Raw genomic sequence first — 21,581 nt, 5'->3', positions numbered from 1 at the left:
GGAATTAGTAACAAATCCAAAACGCATGTGATTTTCGAGCAACTTACCGATCATTTAGCAAAATCGATTAATATTATTTTTTAATATTAACGTGCCTGCAACGCGTTGACGAGATGTTTCTTTCGTTCTTGATAGTAGATATAATTTTTACATTTCTACTTGCTTAAAAATATAAAAGATCGTAGAAATCGTAACTATTATAAAAACAATTTCTTCGTGCAATATAATATTTAACACTAGAACTACCACACTGGCCAAATTGACTGGCTTTACAATTTTATTTTAAAATTCCTACTTGATTCCTTACTACAATAATGTAATGACTTTCGCAACGATAATTAAAAGAATAATATAATGAATTTTATTTTGTTTTTTATGTATTCAAACTCACAATAATTTTGTATCGAAGCTACTTATACCAATCTATTTATCGAACCCCGATTAACCAATTTCCTCGTTTCGTACAACTTGCTACACGTTTTGAAAATTTTTACCGCGTATCATTCGATATGACGATATCAGTTATCAGGAAAATTCCGAATCGATCGCTAGATCGCTAGATGCTACTACTGGAAATACCACGCCACTCAAAACGACTGGTTCTACAATTTTATAAATGCGTCGATCCTCCTTTAAGGATCATGGTCCTAGATGGATTAATAATACCAAAAATGCACTACATGGAATGCTTCTGTAAGAAAGTAATAAAACAATACATATAAAAATATTCTATTATTACGTATTTTTTAAAGACCAGTCATTTTCACTGATTTTGATAGAAATAGCTTCGTGTTAACTATCGGTAGTTCTAGTGTTAAATATTTACGCGAAACGAATAGAATGAGTGAAATGAAGTGAGAAAAATTAAGCATTAAGTGTAGAAATGAATTTTTTCCGATTTTTGCGTAAAATGAAAGTTTGATCGTTGGAAAGAACTCATCTATACACCTAATATATGTAAATGTCATCCGAGAGGGAGAAAAAGTACACGTGTGCGTGCGCGAATGTATGGAAATCTGGAACGTAAAACGTAACAACTGTAGAAATACGTGACGTATTTTCTTAGTTAAAAAAAGATTAAGGACGTAACGTCTCTTAAGAAAAATATTAAACCACTATCCTTATTACTTGTAACGCAAACATAAAAAACGGTATAAAAATGGAGAACTCCTGAGGCAAAGAGCACCACGAATATGCACGCAATATACATGGAAATTACTTGCGAATTTTCAAAGTAGATGTCATGTTATTCTACGTACGTATATGCGATTTTATCCAGCGAACAAAATAAACTTTCCACTCGATGCACAGGCTGTTCGCTAGTTTTTTATCGGCAAGTATATATAAGCCTTCGTAAATGATATGACGAGTCTTAGGAAAATCTGGATGGAAACGAATTTGCATCTTGAAGAGACATATCATAAGGAAATACGAGAACAGGCTTTTGAATCTTTCAGAGGGATTACTTTGCAACCCATATTCACTGACTTTCATATCGTAGCGAGAATGGAACGAAATCTAAACGTGTCTTCCTGCCTTTTGTCTGTTTCAGTGACGAAATTCATCCGTATTGGAATAGCTGACAAGAACGACAATCCGCCTTACTTCGACAAAGGCCTCTACGAGGCTGAAGTAGACGAAAATGAGGATATACAACACACAGTTCTCACTGTCACCGCCAAAGATCACGACGAGTGTAAGTGAACATATATGCAAATACGCGATCATTTTTCACTTTGATGAACTTCTAAAGCTTGTAGCTCGTAAAAAGAAACGAATACCGAGGCGTGTAATCGTTTCGTTCGAACGCCAAGTATCAGGAATAAAGGTTTTTAAGAAAGGAAAGTAATCGAGATGTGTCAATATTTAATTAGCTAATTGTTTGCACTGCTGGTTTTATAAGTTTTCGAAAGTTTTTCGAGGGAAGATTGTTTTCGTGGTAAAAGAGATAGAATGGAAAAATATTCTGAAAAGTTTGCTTTACTTTTCTAGTGACAAAACAACGCTGTTTCACCGTAGTAAAGATAAATACTGCTGTATGAAAACAGCTACAGTTTGTTTTCTTTCTATTTCTCCGTGAAAAAATATTATAAAGCGACGATATTGTAAATTGCAAATTGATATTTCGTATATGAAAATAAAATGCGATTCTGTATATTAAAATAACGATATTTCGTACATAGAATAAGAAGTTCCCATAAAATTGTAATCCATAAACGTTGCAATTTGTATAAAAATATTCATGTCATGGTAATCAACTCAACATATATTAAACTACATATATAGTATCATATTTTCTAATAAATAGAAATGTCGTCGTCTATCAAACAATTAGAAAAATCATTCTCGCTTATCGAAGGTATCGGCTCTGACGGAGTACCGATGAAGTTCGCGTCGTATGTCTTCCCTTTATTCCTGATAACGATTTTGTACATCGTCTCGAAGTTCTGTATCCTTAACCTGGCTAATAAGTTTCGCTAAAATCCATCTGCCCCTTCGCGACTCGGGTCCAAAGGCGCATAAACTGCTTACAAAACTTTAAATACCAGATGGTTGGAGCAAAGTCACGAAACATATTTATCCGATGGACCACAATTAAGAACTTAGACGTATGGATTTATTACCTTCTAATAGAACCTATTTAAGGATACAGTCTTCTTTTCTTTTCTTTTTTTTTTCTCCGTAAATGAGAAAGGATGTCAGAGGGAAACCAACGTTGCCGTTACTTATGGTTGAATGCGGTCCCTGGGGAAATTTTCCCAGTGAAAATTCAAAGATTGACCATTTTAATAAATCTTGCTGTTAAAATCGTAAATTACCGTAAGTTGGTTGTAAGACAAATGAAATATTTTATTTCGTAGTTATATTAAATTGTTTCACGATAGAATATATATTCTTTCTCGTGTCTCTCGCGGTAAACTCGTTGTTCGTTCAGCGAGTTGCTAAGCAGAAGAATTTAAGACGTTTCCCTCTGGCGTATACCGATCGTTTTGTAAACGACACACGGACGACAGAACGGCAGGTAACGGAGTCATCGCAATCTCCTAAGGAATTTCATCTGAAAGGATCTTTCTCTGCATTTTACAGCCTCGCGTATTCGATATGAGATTACGAGCGGTAACATAGGCGGTGCATTCGCCGTGAAGAATATGACTGGCGCCATTTACGTCGCAGGTGCATTAGATTACGAAACGAGGAAAAGGGTTAGTGCATCATGGTATCACGAACGAAAAGGAAAGACACTGACAGCGGTGGAGAAAAATGCGGAAGAATAGAACAAGGAAGTAACAAAAACATAGGGAAATAGATAAAAGAGAGAGAAAGAGGAGCGAGAAAGCCTTCGATACGTCCCTGTTTAATCCTTTTAACCGTGTCCCAAGCATCGCGTTTTATTACTCGCGGTCCAATAAAAACCGTGAAATAGTGCGAAAACTTGCGCGGTTATTGCGCGTTTCCTATCCGCTCATTTGTCATTGCTTTAATAAGTCTTTCGTTTCATGCGCTCCGACGTATCGTAGCTATGGCATTATCGTAAATTTTGTTGAGAAATCAGATCACTCTGCGCTTCGTTTTAATCAAATTCCCATAGCCTGGCGCGGGTCGCGACGTCAAAACATTCGCTTCGTTTTGGATGGTTCTTTATGAATTCCCAACTTTTCGCATTCGACTTTTATCGTTTTCCTTTCTCCTCTAATTTCCTTCCTTGCATTATTTTTAATCAAGTCAACCGGTTGTACGAATTGTTAGGAATGCAGAAGAATAATAAATTACACGATATCGCAAGTTATTCAATAGTTTAGAAATATTTGAAATAATTTTATCGCTATTCCGTTCGATTTATCGTTCTTTGTCGTACGTATTAATTTGTAAAATGAATTCGTTTTATTAAACAAGCTGCACGATGTTCACGTTCTATCTAATATTTTATCTCGATTATAAAATATATAAGTATATTTTATATTCTTAATATTCAATTTCACGTCGAATTTATGTTAGAAGATTAGAAAAGGGAATGGTCTCTCGCGAGGATTAAAGCACCAATTTACTTGATTAATCTTTTACTTTTTGCCTTGTTTCATTAAAGCGTAAGGTTGTTCAACTTCGTTCGTCCATTCTACGTATTGCTGCAAAAAAGACTTTCATGCTTTAAAAACGGTTTCATCAGTCCACTGTTTTTATAACTTCCATTAAAAAAAAAAGTAATCTCGTTTTTATGAACTTTTTTTTGGTCCATTAAATAGACAGCAGCGCTCGATCTTTATAAACTTTTTTATCAGAACTTTCCGTACCAAGCTTCTCGCGTGCCTCTGGTCTCTGATCTATAAAATGTAACCAAGAGATAAGTTTCGCTGTCAAACATATGTTTCGTCGAATTCATCCGAAATTTTATCGAGAATTTATTTCCTTCGTTGTTTCTACGATAAACTGCTTATCTTTTTACGATCCGTAAATCGCTGCTCGAAAACACCATTTCCATTATTCCCAGAAAGAGACCGCTGTCGGTGCAGTAACTCGGGTCAGCTGCAAACGCTGTTATCCACTTGTTCTGCTTTAATCTTGCAGTACGAGCTTCGCCTGACCGCGTCTGATAACTTGAAAGAAAATTACACGACGGTCGTGATACACGTGAAGGATGTAAACGATAATCCGCCTGTCTTCGAGCGCCCGACTTACAAAACGCAGATCACAGAGGAAGACGACAGGACTTTGCCTAAACGCGTCCTCGGGGTAATTATTCCACTTATTCTAAAATAATTTACCAAGCGATTCGTACTTACTTTATAGTTGAATCTTACACTTTGAGAGTCGGAGAACCGACATAAATATTACAACGAATTCTTTGATATTCGTTACTGAATATATGATAATAATTTAGAAAGGAGCCGTGACAAATTTTTATTTTCAAAAATGACCAACGTAATTAAATCGTCCAGCTAGTCGATAAATCCTTCTCTTTTTAAGCTGCGTATATTTCAATTGCCTTTACGTATAATTCGATCAAACGTGATCGTCCTAAATCGGGTAAAGAAATAGGAAGAGAATAGTAAGAGAATGATCTTATTCTGGAAAATTGCTAGCTAGAAAATTGATGAAATTGATTCGTTAAATCGTTGGACACGAATTCGATTCTTATTTTATCCAATTACGACTAGGCTATCGTTACGTCTTCCCTGTATGTCCTTTATCACGAACTTCTGGATAAAGGAAAATTATAATATTTGGAAACCAGTAGGTTGTATCTACGAACTAATATAGAATTCAGAACGTAAAATCCCGAATAAAACAAGGTATATGGGGCATAAAGTATGGATTGTACAATATGGAATACATAATACGAAATGTAAAATATGCAGTATAGAGTATAGGATATAATGCGTAGAGTATAACATAAAACATGAAATCTACAAATTACGCTCAAAGGCGTATAAATTTCTCGTCGTATATATTACCTACGTACGACGAGATGAATTAATAGAAAACAAAAGCGAATATGACATTTTTATTAAACTTGTCATTTTAAGTATTCATATTTATGTCAAATCCACCCAAAAGTATTTAAAATAAAAATATTTAAAATAATGCGAGTGGAAATTATCCACTCTATTCCACGAACGAAATTTTAATTGATTTCATACAGCTTCGTACATTTTGATTGACAGAATAAGAAATTTAACACAATGGCAGGCCTCAATGTGGTAACGAATAACAAATATTTTATATCCAAAATGTTAACTAATTCTTATCAGAAGAATTGAAGAATAATGGAGAGAAGAATTATAAAAATGTTCGTTAAAAAAGGCTATTATATATAAATATTAGACTTAGATTTTTGTAATATTTTCAAGGTACATATATGTACAAGTACAATTATAAGTAGCAATTATAATACTAAATTGCTGAAATAACGTATTTATCGAATTGAATTTTTGACACAGGTCACAGCCACTGATGGGGATAAGGATAGGCCACAGAATATCGTCTACTTTTTAACTGGTCAGGGTATCGATCCTGATAATCCTGCGAATAGCAAATTCGATATCAACCGCACCAGCGGAGAAATTTACGTTCTAAAGGTTTGTTCCATTTGCCAAATTTAATTAACACGAATCAGTATAAAGATTAGTGTATGTACAAACTTCAATCCTCGATTACTAATTCTTTTATCGCTAACAAATACTTTCCGTCTTTATTAATTTTTTATTTATTAATAATTTTGATACTTGGATGCCAAAAAATTATTGAAACAGGAGAATGCTCGCCACAAACTCTACGTGCCAAATTAAATATTTCTACGTAAGCTCATAAATCCATTAAAACACCTCTCTAAGTATCTTAAAACTTCTACCTCGAATCACCTCTTGCTGCTTTTATACAAAAGTTATTTAATTCGTTCAAAAGTTACGATTTAAGTTTATTTAAAACTGATACAATGCAGCAACGAAAGAAAGAAATTAAATTTTCGACGATAAAATCCTGTATTTAATTCGTAATCCCTGTCGAAAGTACGTTTTGTCGTCAAGAAGTATCGTACGGAAAAAAAATTCTGCAGAAGTTTCAGCGAAGCTTCTTTTATTAAATTTGCCTCGCATCCTAAGTTACTTAGGGTCGTAATCTCGGTGTTACTCCACAGCCACTGGACAGGGATCAACCAAATGGAAGACCGCAGTGGCGATTCACTGTATTTGCTCAAGATGAAGGCGGAGAAGGTTTGGTTGGATATGCTGACGTTCAAGTGAACCTGAAGGACATCAACGACAATGCACCTACCTTCCCACAAGGCATTTATTTCGGCAACGTCACAGAAAACGGAACGGCAGGTAACGTTAGATTACATCTTCACTGCGAAGGAAATATTGCTTTTTCCTCCACGATGCGTTAACGTAGTCTTTGCAATATATGATTTATTCATGATACATTGGTAGAAATATGAGAATGGACAGGCGCGATTTATATTCAAATAATATGTAATAATAATCTAGATTGGCAATCTAGAACAAATGGACATCTTTAAGTATCAATTTAGGGTTTGTGTGAAAACGATTATTGTTAATTAAGAGCTCGGTAGAATGTATTAATAAAAATACATTGTTTCTAAAAAGATGAAATAAATACAGAAAGCATAATATGTAAGACGTGTATTTATCTAAAAAAAAAAAAGAAAGAACAGTGCATAAGTATTTTAGTATTCTAGTTTTCTACAATTAAAGATTTTATCATTCACATTGCTTTGCATACTACATTGCTTTTTCTATACAAATGATTAAGATCAATTTTTTCCTTACCTGTTCCCAGGATCATAAAAGATATAACTTAGAAAAAAGCTGGCACCCCGCTGGGGGTAGCCACCCACATGCTATATTTATTTTATTTTATTTTTTTATTTACCAATGAGATATAACACTTTACCAAATGTCCTTCAGGACAAATTGTAAAAACCAAAATAAAATAAAAAAAAAAATCTTGTTCCCAGGAATGGTTGTAATGACCATGACAGCGGTCGACTATGACGATCCGAGCGAAGGTACAAACGCAAAACTAATTTATTCTATCGAAAAGAACGTCATCGAGGAGGAAACTGGCTCGCCAATTTTTGAAATTGAATCGGAAACCGGTGTGATAAAGACGGCGGTATGCTGTTTGGACAGAGAACGCACGCCAGATTATTCTATACAAGTGGTAGCAATGGATGGAGGGGGGTTAAAGGGTGAGTTAAAAATTAAAATGGAAACTCTCAAAGATCTTTGGAAATTTTAACTTATTAACGCATAAGGTACAAAGTATTTTAAAGATAGAAATATCAGATTTGTTTGATATGCATTTCAGTGTTTAAAAATATCAAGATCTTTTTGTATTTAATACTTTAAATACTTGAAAGAGACAGTAACACGTAGAATTATTTGTTCCCTGCTTTAATTATAATCTACTAAGATTTTGATGGTATTTTTCCAATATTTAGGGACGGGGACAGCATCTATACGAGTGAAAGATATAAACGATATGCCTCCGCAATTCACAAAGGAGGAATGGTTTACGGAGGTAGACGAAACGGAAGGTCCAGATTTGCCGGAAATGCCAATTCTTACGGTCACTGTACACGACGAGGATGAGACCAATAAATTCCAGTATAAGGTACTGTTCATTGCGTCACTCGAATCGTTCCTTCTCGTATCTTTAATTGATTTAACAGAAAAGTTTTATCATAACGATTAAAGAAAAATAATTGTAAAAATATCGTTTAACGTATTAATTTACAAACGCAGGTGATCGAAAGCAGTGGTTATGGTGCTGATAAATTCACCATGGTAAGAAATAACGATGGCACGGGTTCCTTGAAAATTGTACAATCGTTGGACTACGAGGACCAATTGCAGAGCAACGGATTCAGATTTAGGATACAAGTTAACGATAAGGTATTTGATTAAAAAATTATACAATTCTATAGATAACTTATATCTGTAAATCTACTATTATCTTCCTACTCTATGTTCCCATACCCATTCTCCATAAATAATGAGATCATTTTGTAGCACATTTAGTACATTCTTCGTCTTGTATGATAAAGTACGAGTTACACTCGTCATATTTTATTCTATTTGTATTTTTATATTTTCAATCGACGACTTTTGGTTTCTGATACTATACGGTAATATTCTGTACCTCGTAGGGCGAAGACAATGACAACGACAAGTATCACGTTGCCTATTCCTGGGTGGTCGTGAAGCTACGCGACATAAATGATAATCAACCGCAATTCGAGAAGGCGAATATTGAGACCACGGTTCCTGAAAATGCTCGCATTGGAAGCAGTCTCGAAACATTCACAGCCACCGATCCTGATCAGGGTGGTAAGAGCAAAGTGTTCTACTCGATCGATAGAAGTTCCGATCGTAAGAGACAATTTTCGATCAACGAAAATGGCACGGTATCGATCCAGAGGAGTCTCGACCGCGAAGAAACCCCTAGGCATCAGGTAAATCATAAAAACGTATTGTTTCTAAAATATTCATCAGATAATAACTTGTATTATTTATTTAATATTTAGATTATACTAATGTACACTGTACTTAGATTCGAGACCAAGCAAACTAAAAATCGTTTGTTCCAGGTGAAAATCTTGGCCATCGACGATGGAATTCCGCCTAAAACAGCAACAGCCACGTTAACGGTAATCGTACACGACATAAACGATAATCCGCCACGATTTCTGAAAGATTATAGACCCGTGCTACAAGAACACTCGCAACAGAAAAAAGTAGTAGAGATCTCAGCGACGGATGATGACGATCGATCGAAGAGCAATGGACCACCGTTTACTTTCAGGATGGATCCAAAGGCAGACGATGTGATTCGTGCCAGTTTCAAAGTTGAGAGCGATAACAGTGAGTCTGGATCCAATCCTATTACGTTCCCGTTTCAGTGGAACGTTGTTATTTGTAGTTTGATAGTTCTCGCTAACAAACGCCGGTTTTCTGTTTCCTTGCAGAGGGAGCGAACGGGGATGGCATGGCTATTGTGTCATCGTTACTATCGTTTAACAGAGAACAACAAAAGGAGTACTTGATACCGATCGTTATCAAAGACACAGGAACTCCATCGATGTCTGGGACCAGTACTTTAACTGTTATCATCGGGGATATTAACGACAACAAAATGCAGCCTGGATCAAAGGATATTTTTGTATATAACTACGCAGTATGTATTTCATTTCTATATTTCAATTTCATATAATTTTCTATTTAGTTTGACTTTTTAGAAGTAAAGGAATTCATGCTCTTTATCCTATCAATTTTTATCCTAGAAACTAAGATGTAAATAAAATCAAAATACTATTTTCATACATAACTTATGTGTAATATAATTACTGTGCTATAATTACATAATTACTGTACTTATTTGAAAACTTATTTGAAATAGCACATTAATCTTGCTAAATTAATACTCAAAGAATTAAAGATTATATCTCAAAGTTATTATTCAATATATAATTATAATTAAAAGTTCATATAATTTGACTTGGTCGAGTTCGTTTCACAGGGACAATCACCAGACACAGAAATAGGCAGAGTTTACGTATTCGATTTGGACGATTGGGATTTACCGGATAAAAAGTTCTATTGGGAGGGTTTGGAGCACGCTCAATTCAAGCTAGATGAGGACACCGGTATGATTTATATGAAATCAGGCACTCACGATGGTAGATATCATCTACGTTTCAAAGTCTACGATCGGAAGCACACGCAAACGGATGTCCCAGCAAACGTGACGGTCACGGTGAAAACGATTCCTTTCGAAGCTGTATTAAATTCTGGTTCGGTTCGAATATCTGGTATAACAGACGAAGATTTCATTCGTGTTTGGGATTATAAAGTAATTATTCTATTTAATTATAGACTATTAACTCGTTCTTTTTTATATGAAACCTATATTTAATGAATTTTTAATTTTTTTCTCTTCCAGTCACAAACTATATCTCGTAGCAAAGCAGAATTATTTAGAGATAAATTGGCGCATTTGTTAAATATCGATAGAGAAAATGTAGATGTGTTTAGCGTTCAATTACGTAGAATGCATCCACCGTTGACAGACGTCAGATTCGCGGCCCACGGTTCGCCCTATTATAAGCCTGTAAGATTGAATGGAATCGTACTAATGCATCGTGAAGAAGTAAGTTAATATAAATTAATTCATGGTATTTCAATTTGTTGTAGTGTAAATAATTAAAAATTTGCGATCTAAATCTTGAATTGAATATTTTTGAATTCTACTTTTAATTGTGAACATTTTTGTTTCATTTCTGCATTAAATTTGCTTCTAATTAAATGGACTATCAGTGAAAATATCAGATTACTATAAATATAGGAATATTGGATTATTTCAGCTTTTAGCAAAATTTTGTATCAGAGATATATCCTTTTCCTTTTACGTACTAGGGATAAATCCTATTATGAAAGAATTATCAACAACATTCAATCCGATATTATCACATAAATTAATACTTGATGAAATCAATAACAATATTTCATAAATTGGATATTGTTTTTACTGAAGCAAGAATTTCATGAAGTGACCTGTTTTATAATTTATAGTAATAAATGAAAGGTCTCCAAATCGCAAAACCTATCAAACTTAAATAAAGACTAAAATATATTTCACACGGTGTAATTCACGCTTAAACAAATCAATTTGAATAAAAAATAATTTTAATTCAATTAGATCGAGAAAGAGGTCGGTATCAACATAACGATGGTCGGCATCGACGAGTGTTATTACGAGAATGAAGTATGCGAGGGTAGTTGCACAAACACCTTGGATATTAGCAGTTTACCATACATGGTCAATGCAAACAGAACCGCCCTAGTGGGTGTGCGGGTGGATGTAATCGCTGAATGTACATGCGGAGCTCGGAACTTCAGTAAAGGGGAATCATGTAGAAACAGCCCTTGTTATAACGGAGGCCGTTGCGTGGAAGGCCGATTTGGGTTATCGTAAGTCTAACAACTCGTGAAATTTAGCATGCGATGTATCATACTAGCATATTAATTTTATTTAATGCTTTTTTTATTACGTAGATGTCAGTGTCCTGCTGGATATAATGGTCCAAGATGTCAGCAAACTGCAAGAAGTTTCCGTGGAAATGGCTGGGCTTGGTATCCTGCACTAGAAATGTGCGATAACAGTCATCTGAGTTTCGAATTCATCACTAAGAAACCTGACGGATTACTATTATACAATGGACCTATTGTTCCTCCTGAGGCTGACGAAATTATGGTTTCTGGTAAGCAAATATAGATCATAAGATAATAATAGATTTCTAAGGTAATAATAACTTCCTCTGTGATATCTTTGCCAGAGTTTATGTCTGATAAATCAGCGATTTTTAGAGTAACGAATGAAATAACATACTATTAAGTAATGTACGTATTTACAGATTTTATATCCGTTGAACTGGAACGTGGAATACCTCGACTGTTGATAGACTTCGGTTCTGGTACTTTAGAGTTAAAAGTGAAACCGAAAAGAACTCTGGACGACGGAGAATGGCACAGACTCGACATCTTTTGGAACACGGAGGTCAGAATTATCTTTTAAATCATAATTTAAATATCTCTATATGTGTTAAAATGAGAAAATAGAATTAAAATTATTAAAATGATTTCCTTCTTCTAGAAGGATAAGATTACAACTAGATAACATCCAGTTTACAACGATCGCTTATAATTAATTCCACGGAATTCTGTTTCATCTTACAGACGGTGAAATTAATCATCGATTATTGCAAATCCGCGGATATCTCAGAACCGGAAGACGGCACGCCACCAGAATTCAACGACACCAGTTGCCAAGCTCAAGGCACCATACCACCCTTCAACGAATATCTAAACGTAAACGCACCACTTCAAATCGGTGGTTTATATGTCGAGCAATTCGATCCAACTCATTACAAGTGGAAGCATATGCCAGTTGGTAAAGGTTTCGATGGCTGCATCAAGAACCTCTTTCACAATAGCAAGCTCTACGATCTAGCACATCCTGGATTATCAAGAAACAGCGTAGCTGGCTGCCCTCAAACCGAGGAAATCTGCAACAACCAGGAATCCACCTTCCGTTGCTGGGAACACGGTACTTGCGTAGGAAGCTTCACCGAAGCTAGATGTCAATGTAACCCAGGATGGACTGGTCCAGGATGTATGACATCCACTATACCAACGACATTCAAACCACAAAGTTATGTCAAATACGCGTTGTCGTTCGAACCGGATAAATATTCCACTCAAGTACAACTGAGATTCCGCACCCGAGAGGTCCATGGTGAATTGTTTAGAGTCAGCGATCAGCATAATAGAGAATACGCTATTTTGGAGGTGATTATTCACGTTACCACATTTTAGAAGTGAAAATAATATTCATTTAAATAAAGAAAGGAAAATAGCTAATTAAATTAATAAAAATTCAATTACAGTTATTGCATCTTTTAATTTCTAGATCAAGGACAGCAGACTGCACTTCCGTTACAATTTGAACAGCCTGAGAACTGAGGAACGAGACATATGGCTGACTGCGATAGCTGTTGATGATGGACAGTGGCATACAGTTAGAGTATCGAGATACGGATCAGCTGCAACTTTGGAATTGGATGGTGGTGAAGGAAGAAGGTTCAATGAAACCTTCTCCTTCGAAGGACACCAGTGGCTATTGGTTGACAAACAGGAAGGAGTTTTCGCGGGCGGCAAGGCCGAGTACACTGGAGTTCGGACGTTTGAAGTGTACGCGGATTATCAGAAAGGTAAACATTTTATCATTTTTGATAATCAAGTTGAAGAAGAATAGAAATAAAGACTGTGGAAAGTGGCATATTCAATTATATATAGACAAAAGTTGTTGAACAGAAAGGTGCAAAGTTAAATAGTTAGAAAGACATTATGTGATAAAATACAAAAAATAAGATGCAATTATAAAAAGACTTCAGTGTTCACAGGATGATGTGAGGAGGAAGTTAATATAATTTTTCGTTTGAACAGGATGTCTCGATGACATAAGATTAGAGGGCAAACATCTACCATTACCACCTGCTATGAATGGAACACAATGGGGTCAAGCAACAATGGCCAGAAATTTGGAAAGAAACTGTCCTTCGAATAAACCCTGTGCCAACGTCATTTGTCCAGAACCATTCGAATGTATCGATCTTTGGAACGAGTATGATTGCACGTAAGTATTGTAAAATTTAAAGAATACTATCTTTAATTTACATATATGTATACATACGTGTGACTTGATAAATCTTATCTTGTCTATGTTCCTAGATGTGGAGAAGGAAGAATTCCATCGCCCGATAGCAAAGGATGCATGGACAAAAACGAATGCATAGATTATCCTTGCTTGAACGGTGGTAGATGTATCAATCAAGATCCACGCTTTAGATATAGATGTATTTGTCCCGATGGTTTCTGGGGAGAAAATTGCGAGCTCGTTCAAGAGGGACAAACATTGAAACTCAGTATGGGAGCTTTGGCAGCTATTTTAGTTTGTCTTTTGATTATTCTTGGTAAGTATCGCGTGGACAAGATGTATTACACGCGTAAAAAGCTACGGAAAGAAACTTAATTTTCTAGAATGAAAAATTACACACCAACTAAAAGAATTGTACTATAGTTAATCAGTATCGTTCCTTTGATATCCCTCGTCCATTAAAAATGAAAAGAAAATGTATCTTTACGAAAAAATAATTGGCAAGAAACATTAAAATAATTTAAGAATCAACCGATACAGAAAACGATTAATGATATTCGTATTATGTTGTAGTTCTCGTCTTAGTATTTGTCGTCTATAATAGAAGAAGAGAATCTCATATTAAGTACCCTGGGCCTGATGACGATGTCAGAGAAAATATCATCAACTACGATGACGAGGGTGGCGGAGAAGATGATATGACCGCATTCGACATTACCCCGCTTCAAATTCCTATTGGTGGCCCGATTCCAGAAATGGGTGGGAAGCTACCGCCATGTAAAATACCCTGTAAGTAATTCTCGTTGCTATATATATCCAAGATAACGGATAATCGGGTGTTGATACGATTGCAAATATTTTACAGACACACTAGGACCAGAACCAAACGTGGGCATCTTTATAGAAGACCACAAAAAAAGAGCTGACAGTGATCCAAACGCACCACCGTTCGATGATCTACGAAATTATGCGTACGAGGGTGGCGGAAGCATCGCAGGTTCATTGTCATCGTTAGCTTCCGGTAAGCACTTCTGTATTCGTTTGGTATTAAGAATGAATGAAAATTATGATTACCAATTACAGATTATTTGCAAAAAGGATACTCGACTGTTGTTTGATTCACCTATAAGAGTAAGAAAAATATATGTGAATAATTATTTTAAAATCAACAGGAACAGACGACGAGCAGCACGAGTACGAGTACTTAGGTGCTTGGGGACCGAGATTCGACAAGCTAGCCGACATGTACGGACCGGCGGAAGAAAGCGAAGAAGAGGACTAAGAATATCATAAAGGATCTCTACAATCTGTAAGCTCGCACGATTTGTACACCCTCGGAGAAACAGTGTTTGCGTGAGCTTAAAAGAGAAGAGGGAAGAAAAGAAAAGAGGAAAAACGAAGAAAGAGACTATCCCCTAAAAAACGTGTGTGCTCGAACGAACTTTCTATTACGAAGACGAGAAAAAAGAAGACGTACGACAGAATCGAAGAAATCGTAAAAACCAGTGTTTTTTGCGTTATTAAGGCAACAAAGACGTTCCGTTTTGTTGATGAAACAAGTGCACGTTTCCAGGCGCATATTTTTTGCGATGTGCACACGCGAACAAGAACGAGGCGACCACACGGTGTGCGCGATTACGAGAAAATGAAAGAGAGAGAGAGAAGAATTAACATCCTCTGGTCGAAATTTTATAAAAATGAAGCTACTCGTCGATGTTGATGTCGATTTCATGAAAAGAGCTTTCTATCCACTTCCCTCAGCCGTAAAACAAGAAAAAATAAACGAACGTTATTGCAATAAGAATCTCTATCGAATCATGGTCAATCGTCAAGACACACCGTAGGTGGCGCATAATTCTCGAAGGGTGTAATACCTATCTGTATAGCACGTTACGCGTATACGTAGTGAATTCGCGCGTGTCAGCCTGCACGCGAGACTTTTCTATTATAATAAAATAAATCTATATATATATTATATATATTATATATGTACGATTCATTATTTTTAGTCACAGTCATAGTTACTATTTCTCGGTACAACCGTTCTCGATGTCTCGGTATTCGATCGGTTAAAATTATCATCGGCGCGACAGCATCGGTTCTACTGGAATTATATTCGTGAACACGTTACTACTGCCAGCCGTGCGCGTGATAGATCGTTTCTGTTTTACCTCATCTACATTGGGTCATCGAATGGCCGTATATGATACTTTCAAGGGCATTTCTCATTTATCCGTCTTCTAAATCCCACTGAACTTATTCATCGTATTCAGATGTTAGCTGGCGGGAATTCTTTCGTTTCTTCCGCGAACGCGCACCGGCTAATAGGAACTCCCCGTGTAACGTACCATGAATTCGTATATTGACGTTGTTGAGTATAAGGGAAGAGAGATCTTGAGTAAAATGGTTCATTCGCGACGCCTTCCTGGTTCGCGCGATGCGAACGATCCTAATGTGGTCTATCGTACTAAAAATAGGGATTATTTAAGAGAGAGCGAGAGAATGTGAGCGAGAGAACGAGAGAGAGAGAGAGAGAGAGAGAGAGCGAGAGAGAGAGAGAAAGAGAGAGACACGTTTAGTTGTTGTTCGCGAGTCGTGAACCATCCTCATCGTTGTCATCGTCGCCGTCACCGTCACCCACATTAGTTATTGATAGTATTATTATTGACATTACGATAAATATATATATATTATAAATATGGATTTATATAAATAAATAAATGAATAAATATAAATAAATAAATATATATATATATAGAAAGAGAGTTAAAACGTACTGCAACGTGTGCAACGTGTGCAACAAATTGGGAATTCCTGCGAACGAATGTAATTATAATTAATATTATATAGCGGTATAAATATAAATATGAATATAAATATATATACATATATATATATATATATTATATATATATAAATGAAAGAATCACATACAAACGAAAACACATTGAAAAGAAGATTAAAAAGACAAAAATTACCAAAAAAAAAAAGAGAAAAACAGAGAAAGGAAGAGAAAAGAATCGTAATGGTACGATACGAGGGGCCGGTTGTCGAGAAAAGCTCACGATTCAAGTCTCGACGTAGAATTAATATTTATTTTCTGTCGATGGTCGAACCGGCCAACAAGTTGCAATTACATGAAAGAAAACAATGGAATGCAAAAGTACAGCAAAAAAAAGAAAGATGAGAAAAATGAGAAGGAAAAAGAATGGAAAGAAGAAAGAGCGGAGGAACGAAGGAAGAGAAAAATCGGCGAGCGTGCGAAAAAGGAAATGACGCGAAAAGTCCCTTCTACGTCGCAGCATTAATGGCGAGTTCGATACCGCAAATGATTTCGTTGCTCGATCAATGCCCTTGATTGATCGTAAGCGAAAAATCGTTTATGCTACGACGATAATAAGGATAACGTCAACCTAGTGCATCTCCATGCATGTGTCTCGACTGATTTGTAAAATTCTCTACGGAAATATTAATAGTCAATTTATCGATTAGGTGAAGCCCCGTCGGATCGAGTGATCCGGGCGTAGTGTTTAAGCACTTGTACGAATATTGTAAGTAACGTCGTGTATTTCGGTGTGCCGGTGCCGCTCGTAATGCGCTGCGATCGGTACCGAGCATCTCTGTATAATTGTCCTACCAAGATTCGTCGTCTTGCGTATCGTTTCCCGGCAATATTTGTGATATTACGTTTTCCGCGCCCGTTGTCTTCGACGTCCGTTTACGTCTGTTCCTCACGAGCCTCTGAGAACATCGAGAAACACATCGAAATCTCACTTTAAGCTACGTTCACATTGCACGTACATTTATCCCCGTATCTCTTTTTCCATTATTTTTCTCTAGATGTTACCACTCTGTGTGTTCGCCCGAGATATTCGTTTTCGTAGTTGTCTGTTCCCTCTTTTCTTCTGATTATTGAAAGTACTTGATTTGAAGATCACGGAGGAAAAACATGATAAGTCACATTTGTTTTTCATACGAGTAATTTTAAAATCCAGTACCTTCTCGACTGATCACATATCTATAACCTTCGCTTTTTAACCCCCTTTTAACCACTAAATAACTTCAAGATCAGAAAATCAACAAAGTTGTACTTATCGTATTTTTCTCCTGTACTTTTCGTTTCTAAGCATCACGAGACTTTCCGCTGATTCTCAACTAAATTACAATAGATTGCAACAAGATTCTAGATATTGGTAAAGTTTCGTTTTCAAATATTCAGCTTGAATGAATCTCTACGTTGTTTAGATATCTTCTTATAAAATTGTTTCTTGCGATAACATTCGTAATATCAAACGAATTTCTATTATCACTTCGATTATCCGTAATCGTTCTTTCGACGACTAAACTTTCCATTCTATACTCTCCAAAATGTAGCTCAGTGTTTCTCAAAGATTGTTAATCCGAATTCGTTGCCTCTTTATCAACCAAAGCAGATTTTATCCTTCTCGACATACCGAGACCGCTACACTTCACGTTTCTCGATGTCGATAGGTTCTTTACCATTGAATTATCGTTGTTTCATTATCTCACCGTCCTCCTTCGTAGTACACCATTTCGTTTCTCCGGCCATTCCTAGCGTCGATTTTACCCCGCCAAGTAGTTTCTAAGCAGAGACAGTATTCGACGGACTGGCGTTATAGGAGGACGAACGGTTTATCGTTGAGTAACTGATAATGAGTTGAATAGCGTGCATAAGCGCGCACGTGTGTGTACAGTGGCAAAAAAGAAAAAAAAAAGAAGAAGAAAAGGAAAAGAAAAGAAAAACGGTTGTCGCTTGATTTTTGAAAAGAGTAACTCGCGAGATTGGAACGATCCTCGATTTCTTGGAGATTGGCTTTGCAAGAAGGAATCAAGGAAGGAATAATAGGATACCTCCCCTTATTTGATAAACAAATCCAATTAGATGTATACTTTGATAATGCAAAGCTTTATCAAACTATCGGACATTTTTGAAAATAATAGATACGTTAAAAGAATAATAGGAAATATTATGTTCGTTTCAATATATTGTCGAAAACATAACGTGTATGTATATTCATTTATCACAAGATCAGGCAGTAGAAACGTGGGTATAGTAAGAACGTTCTTCGTTAAAACGAAGACTTTAATTATTCTTCATTACGTAATTACATATAACTGTAACGGTGTAACATAATTTTAAAAAGATTTAAATGTTAGTAAAGTCAACTTCCGAGACTTACTTTTACGATGCGCAAGTTTTCAGCGTCATTCGACAATTTGATACGAAGCGTCTATCTCCATTCGCTTGACCTAGGCACCTCGAAGAACTTGCGCGATACCAAAAGGGACGCAGAACCTTACGAACAGCAAATCAACGAAAAATTACGCAATTTTTTCGTTCTTATAAAAATTTCATGTCCTTGCTTGTATTACGAAGCGAAGTAAAATTTATATGTAAAATAACGCCGAATACATTCACTTCGACAATACGAAAACATCCGATATTTGCGATCGAAATGAAACAAATGGTACATCGACGGGCTAGCAAGCTGTGTTTTATCGTAACATCTTTGTTAAACCGAAACTCTCGATATCGTATATTCGTTAGTATATATTTTTATATAACTTTAAAGCGGAAGCAGTTCGTAAGGTGCAAAGGAAATATTGTTCAGAGCCCGCTAACCACCTGATGTAAATATATAATATTTGCAAAAGGTGTCAGATTCGTTGAAGAAATATTCGTTACGATTTCGTTTGCCACTGATGGAGCGTATTTAGTTGCGAAACGTACAAAAGAGAGAAGAAGCTGTTGACGCGAGTTTGAGGAAGGATCGAGTAGAAAGAAGAAAAGAAGAAACGATCGTTGCGACGAAAACGTTCCTTATCCTCATTCCATAAGATCGTTTTCGGAGTTGGTCGAAAACAATCTCTATTTTTAAGACATAGAAACTTAAGTAGCTTCGTTTTTAGTAATTAATACGAAATTCTATAGTCAGCGAATATTTATAAATCTTTCTGTTTCTAACGTATATTTAGAAACGTTTTCTTCGTATTTTCTGTTTATTTATATTCATAAATAACGATTAGTAAGATAGCCTGAATTTTGAATAATAGCAATAACGGATTTCTTAATACATTGTAAATGTTCAAAGCGTGTCACGAATGACGAGTAAGCGAGTCTAGAAAAAGGAAATCTGTAAATTTTGTAGCATAATTGTGAATATTTAACGTTTCTTTATGTACGCGGTAATTACCAACACTTGTGTCATTTATATTTTTAACTTCACGACCTATGTATTAACCAATGCACTGATCACAGAGGACAATTCATTGTACGAAAGAAATTTAATTTCATCGAATCAGCATATCTTTTATACGAAAGAAAGAGAGAAAAAAGGATACTCCTGACAAGACGACAGCGTTCTCAGGATCGATTTACTTTTCGAGCAATATCGTTTGTATTATACACCAGATTTCATGTATTTCGAAAATGATAAACTTTACAGCCGTCGAATTGCTTGAAAGACCCAAAAGTCAGCGTCGATCGAACGATATTAAGTTAAGGTACCATTTGAGGCACACACGGCTCAACTTTTTTACCGAAAGCGAGTTAGCACGTGAACAAGAACGTCGAAATGTATTTAAGAATAAACGAGAATGAAAAAGAAAAAAAAAAAGGAAAAATCGAAAAAGAAAGAGCGAAGCGTACTTACGTTTGAGAAGATCTCAAAATGTTGAGATCGGAAAATGACGAATGTAGGTATCGAGTTTTCCGATCGAGGCGAATAATCTGTACAAGAAGAAGAGAAAACGTGAAAAAATGGCAGCCACGCGAACTCACGTTACATATCTGTAAAACTTTTTTCCAAGCACTGCCTAATCGTGCACAAAGAAACGAAGCAGCTGATGCCTCGATCTCAAACTAATTGAGATTGAAACGGAACGACGCAAAGATAATATCTACAACGGCACTAGTCCGCTTTGATCGAATGCTCAGCGACGACAGAAACTTTTTCTTCCGGGTTCGGAATTCTTTCTAGCTGTCTTTGTTCGTTTGTCGTCATCAGAACGCTTTTCAACGAACGCAGTTTGTATTTGCGATGGCGAGCGAGTGAGACGCGTCTGCGTATATCGAAAAACGAAACATTGCTCACGAGGATGGGAATATTCGGTTGCATATGCGTACTCGATGTATCTTTTCCTTCCTATTCGATATGAAGTCAAGAATTTCAATATCGATATCGTCTTCTCTTTTTTACAGTATCTACTTATAATAACTTTGAAAGTAATTCTAGTCAAAGAATTAAAATAGAATTTTAATTAATATATCCTAACATTTTTTATTAATAGGTTAATAATATTTCAATTGATGTGTTAATTTTTATTTCAAAATTTCCTTCAGATTAGAGATATATGCTTTTGTCTGTATAACTTGCTCTTAATCATTTATAATTCATTTAAATACGATTTTTCTTCGATATCGTAATATTTAATATACTCGTGAATATTGTATTATCCTGATTTCATATTACAAAGGATCAAATTAACGTCGCATTGCATCCAACAAAAATATTTCTCGACATCGAGCAAGCAAGTACTTTTTCACATTGTCTTGGTCACCGCTCCACCCCGCTCCGACCTTCCTCCCGAAGAAATCGATAATTTATAAAAACGAAGTATCAGTGTGGCGCGACACAAGAAACAGAAAAGAAAAAAGAAAGTATATCGAGGAAAATGTAAAAGCACAATCGAGGAGCCGACTTATTATCGTCGGTCAGCGATAATGGATAAATCATTGTAATATATACACTTCGGTGACAAAATGATTGTAACGCTGCCACTGAACACATCCCGTGTAGTACAATTACCGTATATATAGTATTCCACAG

The 21,581-nt window shown here is 35.9% G+C and overlaps 1 protein-coding gene across 2 annotated transcripts in view; it reads left to right on the top strand.

Moving 5' to 3' along the window:
- LOC132911156 (neural-cadherin-like) overlaps window positions 1-16,287 on the top strand; it is a 105,710-nt gene extending 89,423 nt beyond the window's left edge. For both annotated transcript variants that reach the window (XM_060967576.1, XM_060967567.1), the window contains exons 2-24: window positions 1,553-1,696; window positions 3,088-3,203; window positions 4,564-4,728; window positions 5,937-6,074; window positions 6,632-6,818; window positions 7,472-7,705; window positions 7,958-8,130; window positions 8,262-8,411; window positions 8,666-8,971; window positions 9,107-9,380; window positions 9,485-9,693; window positions 10,036-10,368; window positions 10,459-10,665; window positions 11,215-11,486; window positions 11,571-11,776; window positions 11,930-12,072; window positions 12,252-12,863; window positions 12,985-13,285; window positions 13,521-13,710; window positions 13,806-14,047; window positions 14,305-14,520; window positions 14,597-14,752; window positions 14,904-16,287. In XM_060967576.1, coding sequence (XP_060823559.1) covers window positions 3,150-3,203; window positions 4,564-4,728; window positions 5,937-6,074; window positions 6,632-6,818; window positions 7,472-7,705; window positions 7,958-8,130; window positions 8,262-8,411; window positions 8,666-8,971; window positions 9,107-9,380; window positions 9,485-9,693; window positions 10,036-10,368; window positions 10,459-10,665; window positions 11,215-11,486; window positions 11,571-11,776; window positions 11,930-12,072; window positions 12,252-12,863; window positions 12,985-13,285; window positions 13,521-13,710; window positions 13,806-14,047; window positions 14,305-14,520; window positions 14,597-14,752; window positions 14,904-15,013 — 4,878 coding nt within the window. In that variant the 5' untranslated portion in view covers window positions 1,553-1,696; window positions 3,088-3,149 and the 3' untranslated portion in view covers window positions 15,014-16,287. The remainder of the gene's footprint in view (window positions 1-1,552; window positions 1,697-3,087; window positions 3,204-4,563; window positions 4,729-5,936; window positions 6,075-6,631; window positions 6,819-7,471; window positions 7,706-7,957; window positions 8,131-8,261; window positions 8,412-8,665; window positions 8,972-9,106; window positions 9,381-9,484; window positions 9,694-10,035; window positions 10,369-10,458; window positions 10,666-11,214; window positions 11,487-11,570; window positions 11,777-11,929; window positions 12,073-12,251; window positions 12,864-12,984; window positions 13,286-13,520; window positions 13,711-13,805; window positions 14,048-14,304; window positions 14,521-14,596; window positions 14,753-14,903) is intronic.
- The last annotated feature ends 5,294 nt before the right edge of the window (window positions 16,288-21,581 follow it).

This window comes from Bombus pascuorum, chromosome 1 (genome assembly GCF_905332965.1).
Source record: "Bombus pascuorum chromosome 1, iyBomPasc1.1, whole genome shotgun sequence".
Classification (NCBI taxonomy): domain Eukaryota; kingdom Metazoa; phylum Arthropoda; class Insecta; order Hymenoptera; family Apidae; genus Bombus; species Bombus pascuorum.
The sequence above is the reverse complement of the archived record's forward strand: the minus strand, read 5'-3'. Positions and strand labels throughout refer to the sequence as shown.